The following is a 13,548-nucleotide window of genomic DNA, read 5'->3' on the forward strand; positions in this document are numbered from 1 at the left end:
TCACCACCTGATGGCCAAGGCTCAGCCCGCTCCCAACTAATAATCCTGGAGCAGGGAGAGTCCCAAAACCACAATCCCAGAATGGAGGGAGATAAGAGCCCGAGTGTCTGAGAGACCAAGATGACCCTGAGAGAGGGGCGACCCAGAGGGAGACAACCCAGAGCAAGAGAGAGAACCGGGGGTTTTAGCTTCTTCTGGGTCTCTCAGCTCTCACAGTATCCCTGGTCTTACCCAGGTAAAACAGGATTTAAATTAAGGCTTCTCCCAGGTGAGCAGCAACATGGACAGCTTCTGTTTTGTGAATTATGTCCCCCAAAAGTTCTCTCCTTTTAGCCAAAGTTACGACTCAAATTTATAGAACTGAACTTAAATTTAGCTTTGCTTCTCTTAGCAAAATAACTCCCAGGTTCATGTAACCCATTCAGCTAATAATGTGCATCACCATAATTTATCCTAGATATTTTATAATCCAGAGAAAAATCATTCTAAGTTTTCCTGACCAACAGCAGGGATTGATCTTGTGCTGTTTACCTCCTATAGGTTTATTTTAAATTGAAGAGAGCAAAGGATTTTTTTCTCCGTAAGAGACAGTAAACGAGCTAAATATGATGGGGCAGTAAGAAATCTTGTTAAAACCAGAAAGAACAAAGAGGGTGAAGTTTCCTACCGCTCTCCGCAAGGGCAGCAGCCACTTCGTTAAGAGTAGAGTAGATGTTGCACGCAGCCCATCGGCACTGAGCACCCAGCGCACCAAGAGTCTCCATTAGCACCTGGATTTAAATTTAAAAAAAATCAGAAAGAGCAATGCATGGAGCAATATGCAATGCAAAGAGCAATACACAACTGGGATCTTTATTTGCTATTTACAGGAAAGCTTCTGGAGGGTATCTGAAGTTGGTTTTAAACAGTGTCAGGGTCATTAGAGAGTTGCAAAATTTTTGCGATTTTTTTTTTTTTACAATTTAAAATGGATGAAGTAAATAAGAACTTCAAAGTATATTCCATACGCAGCATATATATGTGTGGGGGTGCATATAAATATACATACATATGCAGATTTTACTCAGCGAAGTCCCAAATCTAATCAGGAGAAGGCACTTTTGCCCCATTTTTGGAGGAGAAACCACAGGTCTTGATTTGTGTAACTGCCCTGATCACTCACCACCACTTCTTCCTGCTTATACGACACAGATAATTCCATCTCCGTAGTTATCACTACTCAAGGAATGCTCTATAGATATGTGCGTTACACTGCCTTGAAGCACAGGCTCTCTTTACCTAGAAATGTTCACAAAATCGACCATTCCCTTTTTAGTTGGTGTAAGGTGCCGGACCCAGAGGCTCCATCGCTATATTAACCGCTCGGGATCTAGTTTAGAGGCTAAGCAGTGAGAAAATCCCCATCTAGAGTCTATGGATGATGGGGTCTTACAGCGGTCTGTGCTGTGATGTGCGTGCAGCCCACGATCTTGGCCCCAGCCAGCGGCTTCTCTCCCTGAGCTCTCTTCCTCAAAGCCATCAGCGCAGGCATTTCTGAAAGGCAAAAATTTAAAAAAAAAAAAAAGTCCATCAATGCGATGGAAAAAGGGACGAGCATATAAGGAACAGCCCAGCGTCACTTCTTGCCCTGCTATCTGGTACTCCCAACGAATTTGTACAGCTTCGAAAAAAGATAGAGGCTGAGAGCGAGTATCAAGTAAGTCATGGTATAGCTGAACAGGACCCAATAATAAAAAAAAATAATAAAAAATAAAAATAAAACTCCTCTGTTTGGGTTTTTTTTTTCCCCCTACTATTTAGGATGTGGCATCATCACATTTTCAAATTTCTCCCTGTGAATGTCCAGGTGAGGCTGAAGGAAAATCTCCTTCAGACTGGAGAGAACTTGGGACTTGCTGGTCTCACCGGTCTCTCCAATATCCCTCCAACCACCAAAACACTGCGTTGCCTTTGCTATGGATTTTTGGAGACAAACATGCTAAAACAAAACTGTCTCATTTATTTGATGCATTTAATCTCTTCTACTGATTTTAACAAAATGTATTTGACCATAGAGTAGGTGGTTGGTTGGAGCTACAAGTCATAACGTAACTCCTTTCCATCGCACAAAATCCCACTGAAGTTCTCCCGTTTCCAACAGGAACTGTGTCAAGACATCACCAATATAATGAACCTCACAAAAAGAGGATTTGGGGGACGGAAGAACCCCACAAGACAATGCAGAGCTTGAGAAATGTGCCCCATTTACCTTGTTCAGCAATTTCAATCTCTCGCGCAGAGCTTGAGGAATGTGCCCCGTTTACCTTGTTCAGCAATTTCAATCTCTCGGCGCCCAAAGTCCGCCTGCTTGATGTTTTTCACGCAGAAATCGGTGCTGTTTTTGCTGTTCTTCTGCTGCTTGTCTCGGGGAGAGGTCTCATCGTCAGAGCTGTCTGTGTAGGAGGCAGCTGGAAGAAAAAAATGAAGTCAGAAGAAGAGAAAAAAATAATCCCTAAAGCCAACCCACCTGCAGTGGAAGGGCGCAGATCATCTGCTGAACGTGTCCATGGAGGTGCTTCTCCTCGTGCACGTGCCAACTCCTCCTGTCCCCAGCTGGGATCTCCCTGTCCCCTTACAATGACCATTTCCCCACGGTCAGCTTCTCCCTGCAGCGACCTCCTCGCTCTCATCTACCTCGACTGCAACCTCACGGGCTCATCTCCTCATGCTTTGCAGCTCCTCTGTGGCTTTCTCCCATACCTCTTCCCAAAATTAAGCCCTTCCAGCTCTACAACGGCCAACAAAAATGCCCATTAATGCTTTGAGTTCTTCCAAAACATTAAGAGTTGTAATTTAAAACAGGACAGATATAAAACTGTATTTAATTTTAAACAATGGTATGGTGGAGCCCACTCATTCTGTATTACTCAGCGACGGTGGTATTCCCAGTCCTTGGATTTGCTCAATTCCAATGTTCCTCAATAAGGGCAATGGCCACAAGTTGCTGCTTGGGAGGCTCACATGTGATGGGACGAAGGAACTTCTTCATCAAGAAGATAATGCAACAATGGCACTGGTTGCCCAAAGAGGTGGTGGTTCTCCATCCTTGGAGGACTTGAGAATTGGTCAGAGAGAGACACGGCTCACCTGCTGCTGTGCTGGAAACATCCTGCTCTGAGTGGGCAAGGCGGGGAGGCGACCTGAGAGAGCTGGGGGTGTGCAGCCTGGAGAAGAGAAGGCTCCGGGGAGACCTTCCAGCACCTTCCAGTGCTGAAAGGGGGCTACAGGAGAGCTGGGGGGGCTCTGGATCAGGGGGTGCAGGGACAGGACCAGGGGAACGGGTTTGAGCTGGAAGAGGGGAGATGGAGGTGAGATCTTGGGAAGAAATGTTTTCCTGTGCAGGGGGTGAGGCAGTGGCCCAGGGTGCCCAGAGAAGCTGTGGATGCCCCATCCCTGGAGGGGTTCAAGGCCAGGCTGGATGAGGCTTTGGGCAACCTGGGCTAGTGGGAGGTGTCCCTGCCCATGGCAGGGGGTGGCACTGGGTGGGCTTTAGGGTCCCTTCCAACCCAAACCATTCTGTGATTCTAAACGTCAAATTCAGCAGCTACTGGCTGTGGAGGATGTGTTGCTGTGCACGAGCTACCTTCTCTCCCAGGCACAGCCTCCAGGAGGGAACGATCTACCCCAAACACCCAAGGGAGCTGTTCTACCCAACAGTCACAACCGATTCCCAACCTTCTACCCCAATTCTGTGCCAAAGGAATTAATCTGGCAGCACAAAGGGTAAGCGCTTCGTACGCAGTGTCACAGGAAGGACAGCGTGGTTGGGTCACCATGGGTCATCACCACCCACCAGTGCCCCCAGCGAGCTGCAGCTTTCCAGAGGCATCCAGAGCTCAAGCAAAGATTCATTCCAAGACCCCCTTTCAGAGAACTTGGAGTAAGGGCAAACCAGCCCTCAACCCACAGTTCAGTGGCTCTGGCAGCATTTTCACACCAGAAAACCCAAAACCAAGGCACTAAACCCTTCTCCCCCCCAGCACGGCCGCCGGTTTGTCTCTCCTGTGGCACCCAGCAAGCTGATTACATTCTCCTCTGGCTCGTGTGAAGCACTGGAATGATCCCAAGGAAAAAAAGCTTAGCGCCGCCACTGTCGGCGTGCCAGGCTCCCCAAGACCCGCTCGGGTCTTAATCCGCTTACGGAGGAGAATTATCGCATTGCTGGAATTTCTCTGCACAGGCTCCATCCTCCGCGGGGTGCGAAAGGCAAGTCCAACCCTGCAGACAACACGCTGACGGCAAGATACTTCTGAATTTGTGAATTTGAAGGACTGGGAGCACGGCTTAATAACAAAAAGAGCACCTTATATAATACCAAGCTCTTGGATATCAAGGACTGCAGGAGGATTAATTAGTTCGAAGAGGATTATTTCCTTGAAGACAGCTAATCGGGGCAGAGGTTTCTTTAAAACCATAGGTCTTGGTTCTGGGGGCTGAAATTAAGTTTTTTTAAACAAAAAAATCCACCTAGATGGTAGGCAGGTTTTCATATGCAGATGGTTCTTTACTGCTACATACGTATAAGAGTGCATATAGTGCTATGGAAATTTAATTAATATTGTCAGTGCGGTACAATCCATACTAATAAATAACATTAAATATTTCCCTTGCTTTCCTGTAACATGAAAAACAAGTAGAGAAAGGAAAAGATTCCTAGCACCTGTCATCTGGAAATATCCAATTAACTGATGGGAAAGACAGTGTCCTAAATATCATCTCCAATCACCCAAAAGCTGATGAATGAAAGCTTGGTACCTGGGGTTGGCATTCCACAGAGCCACGTGCCATTTTAATACAAATGGTATTACTTGAAAGAGAACAAAAACGTTGCAGGGAAAGGAGATACCTGCAGCCCATGTTCCCACCCAGCAAAGACCAGGTCAGAGGCCAAATCCAGGAAAATTCAGCTCCGCTGATATTTTAGATGAGGATCCGCTCACACCTGTAATAGTGGCACCAGTAACGGCAAGAGAGGGACAGCCTGCCCCTGTTCGAGCCCGACAAAAAGACAAACCTTGTTTCTTTTCTGCACAACCTTTTGAAAGTTATGAAACGGCACGAGGATGAAGTCAATCGCCTTTAATTAAAGATTTTACTGTTCTAATCTCATTCCAGCACCCGCAAAACGTCTACACGGTGCGTAACACACGGTGCTGAGTGCTTTAGTATCCAAAGCGCTGGGCTGATATAAACCAGCTGATCCCCAAAATCTTGGTTCAAGGAGATAACAATGATGGGAGTTTGGCAGAAAGGGAAAGAACAATTATCGAAATTTCAGTGATTCACCCAGCACAACGCCAAAACATCCCCTGGGCCCCAAAGCCGAGCTCTGGGGTCGGTGCCTTTCCCTGCTTTGCAATAGCAGATGCTGTTAAACGCCACGGTGCGTCCTTGGGCGCATGAACCACTCCAAACAGTGCAGAAAAGAATTCATTTCCCCGGTGAGAAAAATTACATGGTTTAAATGAAGTGGAACAACTACAGAAAACAGGTGACTTATAGCAAATACGGATAAGAGACTTTAACTTTGAAGAGTCAGATCAGCAACCTGGGCTGGTGGGAGGTGTCCCTGCCCATGGCTGGGCTTGGAACTTGATGATCTTTAAGGTCCCTTCCAACCCAAACCATCCTGTGATTCTATGATCTACCTGGACCATTGGGATTGTCATTCTTTGTGCTTCACAGCAACCACGTGATAAAGTTTTTGTGTTCAGCAGTGTCTCTCCTGGTTTTTTGTAGAATCACGGAATGGTTTGGGGTGGAAGGGACCTTTGAAGACCATCTACTCTACCCCCTCTGCCATGAGCAGGGACACCTTCTACCAGATCAGGTTGCTCAGAGCCCCATCCAGCCTGACCTTGAATGTTTCCAGAGATGGGGCGACCTGTCCCACCGCCTCACCACCCTCGTTTTTCCCATGATTGCTTCCAGCAAAGCCCAGTCAGCCACACATTGCATCGTGGAGTACGCTGCTCACATCACAGCTTTGCAGATTGTACATATTTTGGAGACCGGCTGATGATTTTGATCAAACTTTGATCACTCACGCCCACCATCTCCAAACCTCGGGACCTCCACACACCTCTTGTGTGTTTAGAGAAGGGCAACAAAGTGGTTGAAGGGTCTGGAGAACAAATCCGACGAGGAGCAGCCAAGGGAGCTGCGGTGTTCAGTCTGGAGAAAAGGAGGATGAGGGGAGACCCCATCGCTCTCTGCAACTGCCTGAAAGGAGGGTGCAGTGAGGTGGGGGTTGGTCTCTTCTCCCAGGTAACAAGTGATGAGAGGAAATGGCCTCAAGTTGCCCCAGGGGAGGTTTAGATGGATATTCGGAAAAACTCCTTCACCAAAAGGGTTGTCAAGTGCTGGAACAGGCTGCCCAGGTTAGTGGTGGAGTCACCATCCCTGGAGGGATTTAAAAGACGTGTAGATGCAGCGCCTGGGGACATGGTTTAGTGGAGGAGTTGGCAGGGTTGGGTTTACGGTTGGACTCGATGATCTTGAAGGACTTTTCCAACCTAAATGATTCCATAGAATCATATAATTATAGAATCATAGAATCATGAAGGTTGGAAAAGACCTCAAGGATCATCAAGTCCAACCATCACCCCAACCACTGACCCATGTCCCCAAGCACCACATCCACACGTTCCTTGACCCCCTCCAGGGATGGTGACTCCACCACTGCCCTGGGCAGCCTGTTCCAATGCCTGAGCACTCTTGCAGTGAAGAAATTTTTTCTAATCTCCAGCCTAAACCTCCCCTGGTGCAACCTGAGGCCGTTTCCTTTTGTCCCATCACTTGTTACTTTAGAGAAGAGGCCAGCACCCACCTTGCTACAACCTCCTTTTAGGTAGTTGTAGAGATTCCATGATTCTCCCCTCCATTATCATCTCTCTGCTCCTCATGCTGCTTCTTTTCCAGCCTTTTCCCATCCCAGAAGGGCTGAATGGGTTCTTTAGACTCATTGAACTCAAGATTTTTAGACGTGCTCAGTCCTAAAAGGAGAAAGACAAAGATCCACGTCGCCAGGTACTAATGGGATTCATCTCCCCACCCTGCAACCATACTGAGATCAGAAGTCTTCCATCTTGACTATCAGCCTGGAAGCTTTCATTAGGAGGGAAATATAATACTTTTCACGAGCTAATTAATTGCAATTGCTGATGCTTTAGCAGGAGATGCTAAGTGCGAGGGGCAGAGGAGAATTCCCCAAAGTTGCTCCAAGTTCTTTCAGCCATGAACGGGGAGCAAACGCGATGCCATTAGCCAGGCTCATCAGCCCGTTAGTCTTTAAAAACGACAGTCAGAAAACACGCCCTGCTGATGAGACACCGGATGGAGCTGTAGAACCCATAACAGACGTTCTATTAATCACAGACCAGTATTAGAGAAGTCTATCATCAATGTCAGCTTAGAACACGCCACCAAAGATGATAACGTTACAGCATCATGCAGGTGGCTTACAAAGTGCAAGCGGAGCCCGGGCTGATGTCCCTCTGGAAACAACACGGTGTGCGCTGTTCCTCGATTTCTCCTAACAGCCCTTCGTGTGGGAGCGCAGCCGCTGCAGGGTGATGGGTCACCCAGGTTGTCCTCAGCCTTGCGGGGCTCCTCCAAGCCTCTAGAGGAGGTTCTGGAGGTTCCTCCAAGTGTGCAAGGGAGAATGAAAGAAGCAACCCAAGAGTCAGGAAGGGAGACAAAGAACAGTTGCTCGTTCCATAGGAAGGAGGATCATGGAATCATGGAATGGTTTGGGTTGGAAGGGACCTTAAAGATCATCGAGTTCCAACCCCCTGTCATGGGCAGGGACACCTCCCACTAGTCCAGGATTTTCCTCAAGCATGCAGTGACCTGTCAAGGATCCAAAAAATGCTTCTGTGTCACAGACAGGTACATCTGTGTCATGGGACAGGTACCTCCATGTCATGGACAGGGACCACGTGAAGGATGGTGGTGGAGCCTCACCGTGAATGTTCGTTATTCCTCACGGCTCTGGCATAAAGGGGGAGCTCTGCAAGGTCTGCAGCCAAACCTTGGCCACCAACCTGAACATCCATCTGAGAGCTTGTGACGGTTCTCCACGGTGAGTTTTGGTACCGGTCACCGGAAAGGGCTGAGGAATGACACCTCCTCCAGGTTCAAGGAGCTGACATCTTCACTCCTTGCAGCCTTGCGTTGGAAACTCATTTCTTCTGCATCTTCTTCAAGGGGCCGGGACCAGGAGGGGATCAGAGGCATTAAGACTCCTTGAAGGCTGGGGAATTGGATCCAAAATCTTTTTGGCTAGGGCACTGGCTGTAATATTTCAGGTAGCAAAGCAGTATTCCCCTTAAGATCCCAGATGGACCGATCCTGAACAATCCAAGAGCATCCCTGACGACCTCTCCCTATTCCTGGAAAGCCACCATCCTCACAACCAGCTCCTGAAGTGACAGAAGCTCTCCAGCACAGTAACGGTACTTCACGACATATTCAGAGACAAAGGAAAGAGGACACTGGAGGTGAGGGATGATACTGGTCCCACAGGGGTGTTACTGGACCAGGGTAAAACTAGATGAAGGTGCCACTTGTTAAATGTTCGATTGCTCAATGTTTGGGGGAAGGTAGAGCCTGAAGGGTTCTGGACAGAGCTGCACAGCCACCAAACACCAGTCTAGACAAATCAAGCTTCCAGAACCAATCTTCATAAAGATACCTGGGACTTCAGAAGAGCTCTGAAACGTAAAACAAAACCAAAAACCCCAATAAACCCAACATCCCTCTGCAGGGAGTTCCCATGGTACCACTGGCAAGACCAAACAGCAAGTCTACCGCTCGCTGAGTTTCATTTCACCGACTCCAGCAGGAAAAGCCCAGCAGACACGTGCGTGGCCTGCAAAGGTGAGCACTGCTCTTCCAAAGGCTCCATGTGCAACGGGTCAGTCCAAACCTACAGAGGGATCCACACGGATTTACTCCAGAGCGGGAAGGGAAGATGACGTGCAAGCATGGATGCGATGGAAACACCATTTTGCTGAGCTTGGAAGGAAAAGAAGGACGAAGAGAGGAGGAAAGCCAGCAGCAACCGCACACTGGGGTTATAAGGAGAGATCAGAAGCGTGAAGAGCAGCAGGTGACTTAATTTTCCATCCAACTATTCACGAACATGAAAAAAAAAAAGCAACAATGCTCCTTCCATGCCTTCCCTCCAACGTTACCGACTACGCAGCAGAACTGGGAGACCCTTGAGCTGCTGTGACATGGGGGACAAAACATCTCTGCAGAGATGCTGTGAGAGGATGCAGCCGATCACAGAATCATGGAACGTCTCGAGTTGTAAGGGACACACAAGGACCACTGAGTCCAACTCCCTGCTCCTCACAGCAGCATAACTGTACGTAACTTCACATGATTTCAATGGAACTAGATGATCTCTAGGGTCCCTTCCAACCCAAACCATTCTAAGATTCTATGATCCTGTGATAAATAATCTTGAATTTTGAATGATGACAATGAATAGGAAGGATCAGTGCAGTGCCGGCACGCACCTGAGCTGTAGCTGTCTGTCGAGGACTGCGAGATGGAGCGGGACAGCGAGCGGCGGCCGATCTTTGTTGGGCGCTTGTTGAATTCTTGCTTTTGGTCAGCAAACTGGATCTGTTGAAAGAAATGACTAGTTAAGTCAGATGTAAAAAGGCAACAGTCTGACACAGAAGATTAATTCCAAGAAGCCAAAGCCTCGAGCAGATGCCGACACCATCTCAGTGACAGGCTGAATCGCAATTCTTATTTAATTGGGGACAGGGTACGCTAAATTGCCAATGTCATTTAATTCCAGACCCTCCAGCAGATGCAGCATTGACACACTCGTCTTTCAAACACCTTAAAGCTCCTCTTTGAGCCACACAAATGAGAAAGCTTCTGTCTCCGTTACACACAAACTGATTTTTGCAAACTGCTGACGACAAGGGTCATTCGTCGCAGGAGAAGCCCCATTAGGGCCACCCAACATTTGCTGCATGAAATACAAAAGGCAAAAGTATAAACACTTCGAGTAACGAATACCGCTTCCAGAGTACACAAGGTTACGCAAAAAAAACCAAGAAATGAAGGATAAGGCATGTAAATGAAGCGATGTGCAGAATCCAAGTTGGAGAGGAGGAACCAACCATCACGAACCAGCACCACCTGCAGGAACGCCACAGGAAGAGGCGTAACACCAACATTTTATGGCATTTTGCATCTACCCTCTTTTTTAATGGTGCTCATCTCCCCACAGCACAGTGCTGTGGATGGCAAACAGCCACCCGCTGAACCCGAGATGAAGAATCAAGCTGTTCCCACTTCAATCACCACCAAGGAGTGAAGATTTCAGACTCTCCAGGAACACCTGGAAGCCCCAAGACCCCCAGTGGGTTTGAGAGCAGCCAAAGGCTCTGCCCTGCGTTCCGGCTGCGATAACTGCCAAGCTGAGAGAGAAAATTTATTTTCAGCCAGCAAAACTGATCTGCTCCAAAGCATGCAGAGGACAGATGGGATAAATCATAGAATCACAGAATGGGTTGGGTTGGAAGGGACCTTAAAGATCATGGAGTTCCAACCCCCTGCCATGGGCAGGGACACCTCCCACTAGCCCAGGTTGCCCAAAGCCCCATCCAGCCTGGCCTTGAACCCCTCCAGGGATGGGGCAAATGCTTTAACAGATGATTATTCATTATTTTACCGTAGAAACTCAACCCTCCCGTGTCCCATCAACTTGCACCTTGGGTTGAACTTGTCCTAATGCTTCTCCACTCCCATCAGCACCCACCTTCTGCTCATGACCCCAAAGGGCTTCACGAGCGTCGGACACCTTCCAACAGACGCTAAAACCGCCCCGAGCCCACCCGCCTCGCCCCAGCACCACGGTGCATCTCAAAACCCAACCCGTGGCTCAACATCCCTTTTAATTCTCTCCATGTGTGGCTCCGGGGCCATATTTAAGCATTCCGGAGAACAGGTTTAGAGTTTTAGGAAATATTTTAACCCCCAGTGCTCATCGCTTTGTAAACCAACCACCGACGTTCCCAACACGTCCATGATTTATGAGAAAAATTGCACATTCCCTTGGACTCCGCTATGGGCATAAACCAACCCAATCTGGCGCAACGGGATTAAATATTTCCATCTTCAAACTACTGAAAGCTATTAATTGAGTCTATTAACTAACCCCTGGGGGTAGTTTGAGAAGTTAGTTTGGTTTAAAGAAGTCACCTAACCAGAAGGAATTTGATCCTGCTCCGGGAACTCAAATGTAAGTGGTTTAAGCAGCGGCACTTGATGTCACCCATGAGATGGGCTGGTGATGCTCCAGGGCTGGGGCTCAGCTTTTTGGGCCAGTACGTGAAAGAAAAAGGTGGAGGGGGGTCTCAGGGGGCTAATTCCAAGTCCCCTGTGAACCCAAGTCTTGGGCAGCCAGGCCAAGGGGACTGAAAGGACCTGGGGGAGGATTTGCAGCAGCACCTGGAAGCTGTTTTGATTTTTTTTCCTGCTAATCTTAAACCAAACAACAGAACGACATCGGATCAGGAAACACAGAGGGGAGGGGAGAAAAAGCACGGCAAACTCATATTACAGTCAAGAGTAGTGTTGGGGATTAACACCTCTGATCCCGGTGGGACAGGGCCTTTGCACCCCCCCCCTTTTTTTTATTCCTTTTCTAATAAGTCATTGGCCCAAAATAACTTTTTTTTTTTTCCACTGAAAACAAATCCCTCGACAGCTGAGCACCTGCATCAAAGCACCAGGTTGTTTGTGCGGAACGATGCTCTCGGCAAAGTGAGGTATGCTGGGAGGCTAACAAAGGGGGAATAATTCCTATTAGAGCCGACATTTTCCTCTCCCACATCATCTCTTCAAGGACATTCAACGCAACTACTCTGAGCGACGAAGGAATATTAACAATTGCATTCAGAGCTCTCAAGTACTCCTACATCCAAGACTGATTGGAAAGTAAACGCCAAAATGCAAAATAAGTCATGAACCAAATCAGGTAGAACTAGACTTCATCATAAACCCTGCCCTAAACCCCTCTGAGGGTTTAAACCCTTTAAACGCCGCCACAAGCTGGGTCCAGCTTTAGCCGAGCTGGGTGCCGACTGCTGACGGGTGGAAGGAGGCACCAGAAGAAGAGATCGTTGGGATGGGGCATCTTCCAGGTGAAGGCTCAGGTCTGCTTTTGGCCAGCGTTGACACCTTCCCAACATCTTTCGACTTTATCCTTCGAACAACAGAGAGTCGGAAGGAATGGACGGACGCTGGCATTTGTTTTATTTGAGACAGCGCCTAGTGCTAAATTTTTCTCTCATGTGGACATGCGAAGGGCACAAAGTGCTGGCAGGAATATACCCTCAAGACAGTTTCCATGACACGTCTTCCTTTTCGAGCTGAAATCTCAGCAACGCACTCGATCCAGCCAGAAGGAGAAAACCAGACCTTGCTCACCCAGACCAAAGCTCTGGTACAAATCCCTACCGAAGGCAACCGACGGCACGATGCATCGTGTTCCAGCCCGGCTGGAAGGACGGAGATGTTCAAGGCCAGGCTGGAGGAGGCTTTGGGCAACCTGGGCTAGTGGGAGATGTCCCTGCCCAGGGCAGGGGGTGGCACTGGGTGGGCTTTAAGGTCCCTTCCAACCCAAACCATGATTCTATGATTCAAGACGGGGATGAGAACGCTGGTTTGGTTCCAGGTTGGAGTTGTTCAGCGCAAACCAAAACGTCTCTGAAAGCAAGAGCCAACTTTGCACGGGCTAAAGCTCAAAGCAGAGATTGTGAAGCCTTTGAGAGCTGCAGCTGCTTGGATTTTGGAGTCCAACCTACTCTGCAACTACACCAACACTGCTGCTTTCAACCTCCAGAAGGAAAAAAAAACACAATTCAAGCTGAAAAACCTCATGTCCCGAGGTACAAGGGGTTAATGAGTTCTAAATGCAGGTACGTGCTCATTACATCTCAAATGAGCCAAGTCTCACTTCCACCTGGGGTTTCCACCACAACGAGCTGCTCTACCTGACTTTACCGAGCAAAAAAAGTCTCGCTGGACGAAGTTTTCCCAGGCAATCTGCCTGCTCGCAAACCCACCGACTCCTCCGTCACGGTGCTCCGAAGAACCTCAGAGCAACGTGTTGGGCTCAACGCTAGAGCGTTTCAAACCTCCTGCTCCTGAGAGAAAAGGAAGAGAAGTCCTCCAGAGATCAGGATTTTCTCTACGCAGGGGACACAGCCGGCTCTAGAAATAAGTGATTTGGGGGGAACAGCCAGGAAAGGCAGGGAAAAAAGGGGAGCAGAGAGAGAGAAACGAATGTAGAAAATAACAGAAAACAATTATAGAAAACAAAATAATTATAGATAATAGAAAATAATTATAGAAAATAATTACAGAAAAAATGATATTGCAGTACTAAAGACTGCCCTCACCTGGGCTTTAATCCCCGAATCTCCGTTCACGTTGTATTTCTTCTTGTTCGGCATGACGGCATCACCGACAGCC

At 48.1% G+C, this 13,548-nt stretch overlaps 1 protein-coding gene across 1 annotated transcript; it reads right to left on the reverse strand.

Annotated features, from left to right (window-relative positions):
* Positions 1–667: 667 nt before the first annotated feature.
* On the reverse strand, positions 668–13,529 carry LOC104460223 (putative adenosylhomocysteinase 3; the record flags this gene model as incomplete). Its single annotated transcript, XM_010083049.1, has 5 exons — positions 13,476–13,529; positions 9,567–9,675; positions 2,304–2,432; positions 1,433–1,533; positions 668–770 (listed from the first exon to the last, which is right to left on the reverse strand). Coding segments are annotated over exons 1-5 (496 nt in total), but the record flags the coding sequence as incomplete, so codon positions are not given.
* Between the last annotated feature and the right edge of the window lie 19 nt (positions 13,530–13,548).

The sequence above is a fragment of the Pterocles gutturalis genome, unplaced genomic scaffold, assembly GCF_000699245.1.
Source record: "Pterocles gutturalis isolate BGI_N339 unplaced genomic scaffold, ASM69924v1 scaffold17085, whole genome shotgun sequence".
Taxonomy (NCBI): domain Eukaryota; kingdom Metazoa; phylum Chordata; class Aves; order Pterocliformes; family Pteroclidae; genus Pterocles; species Pterocles gutturalis.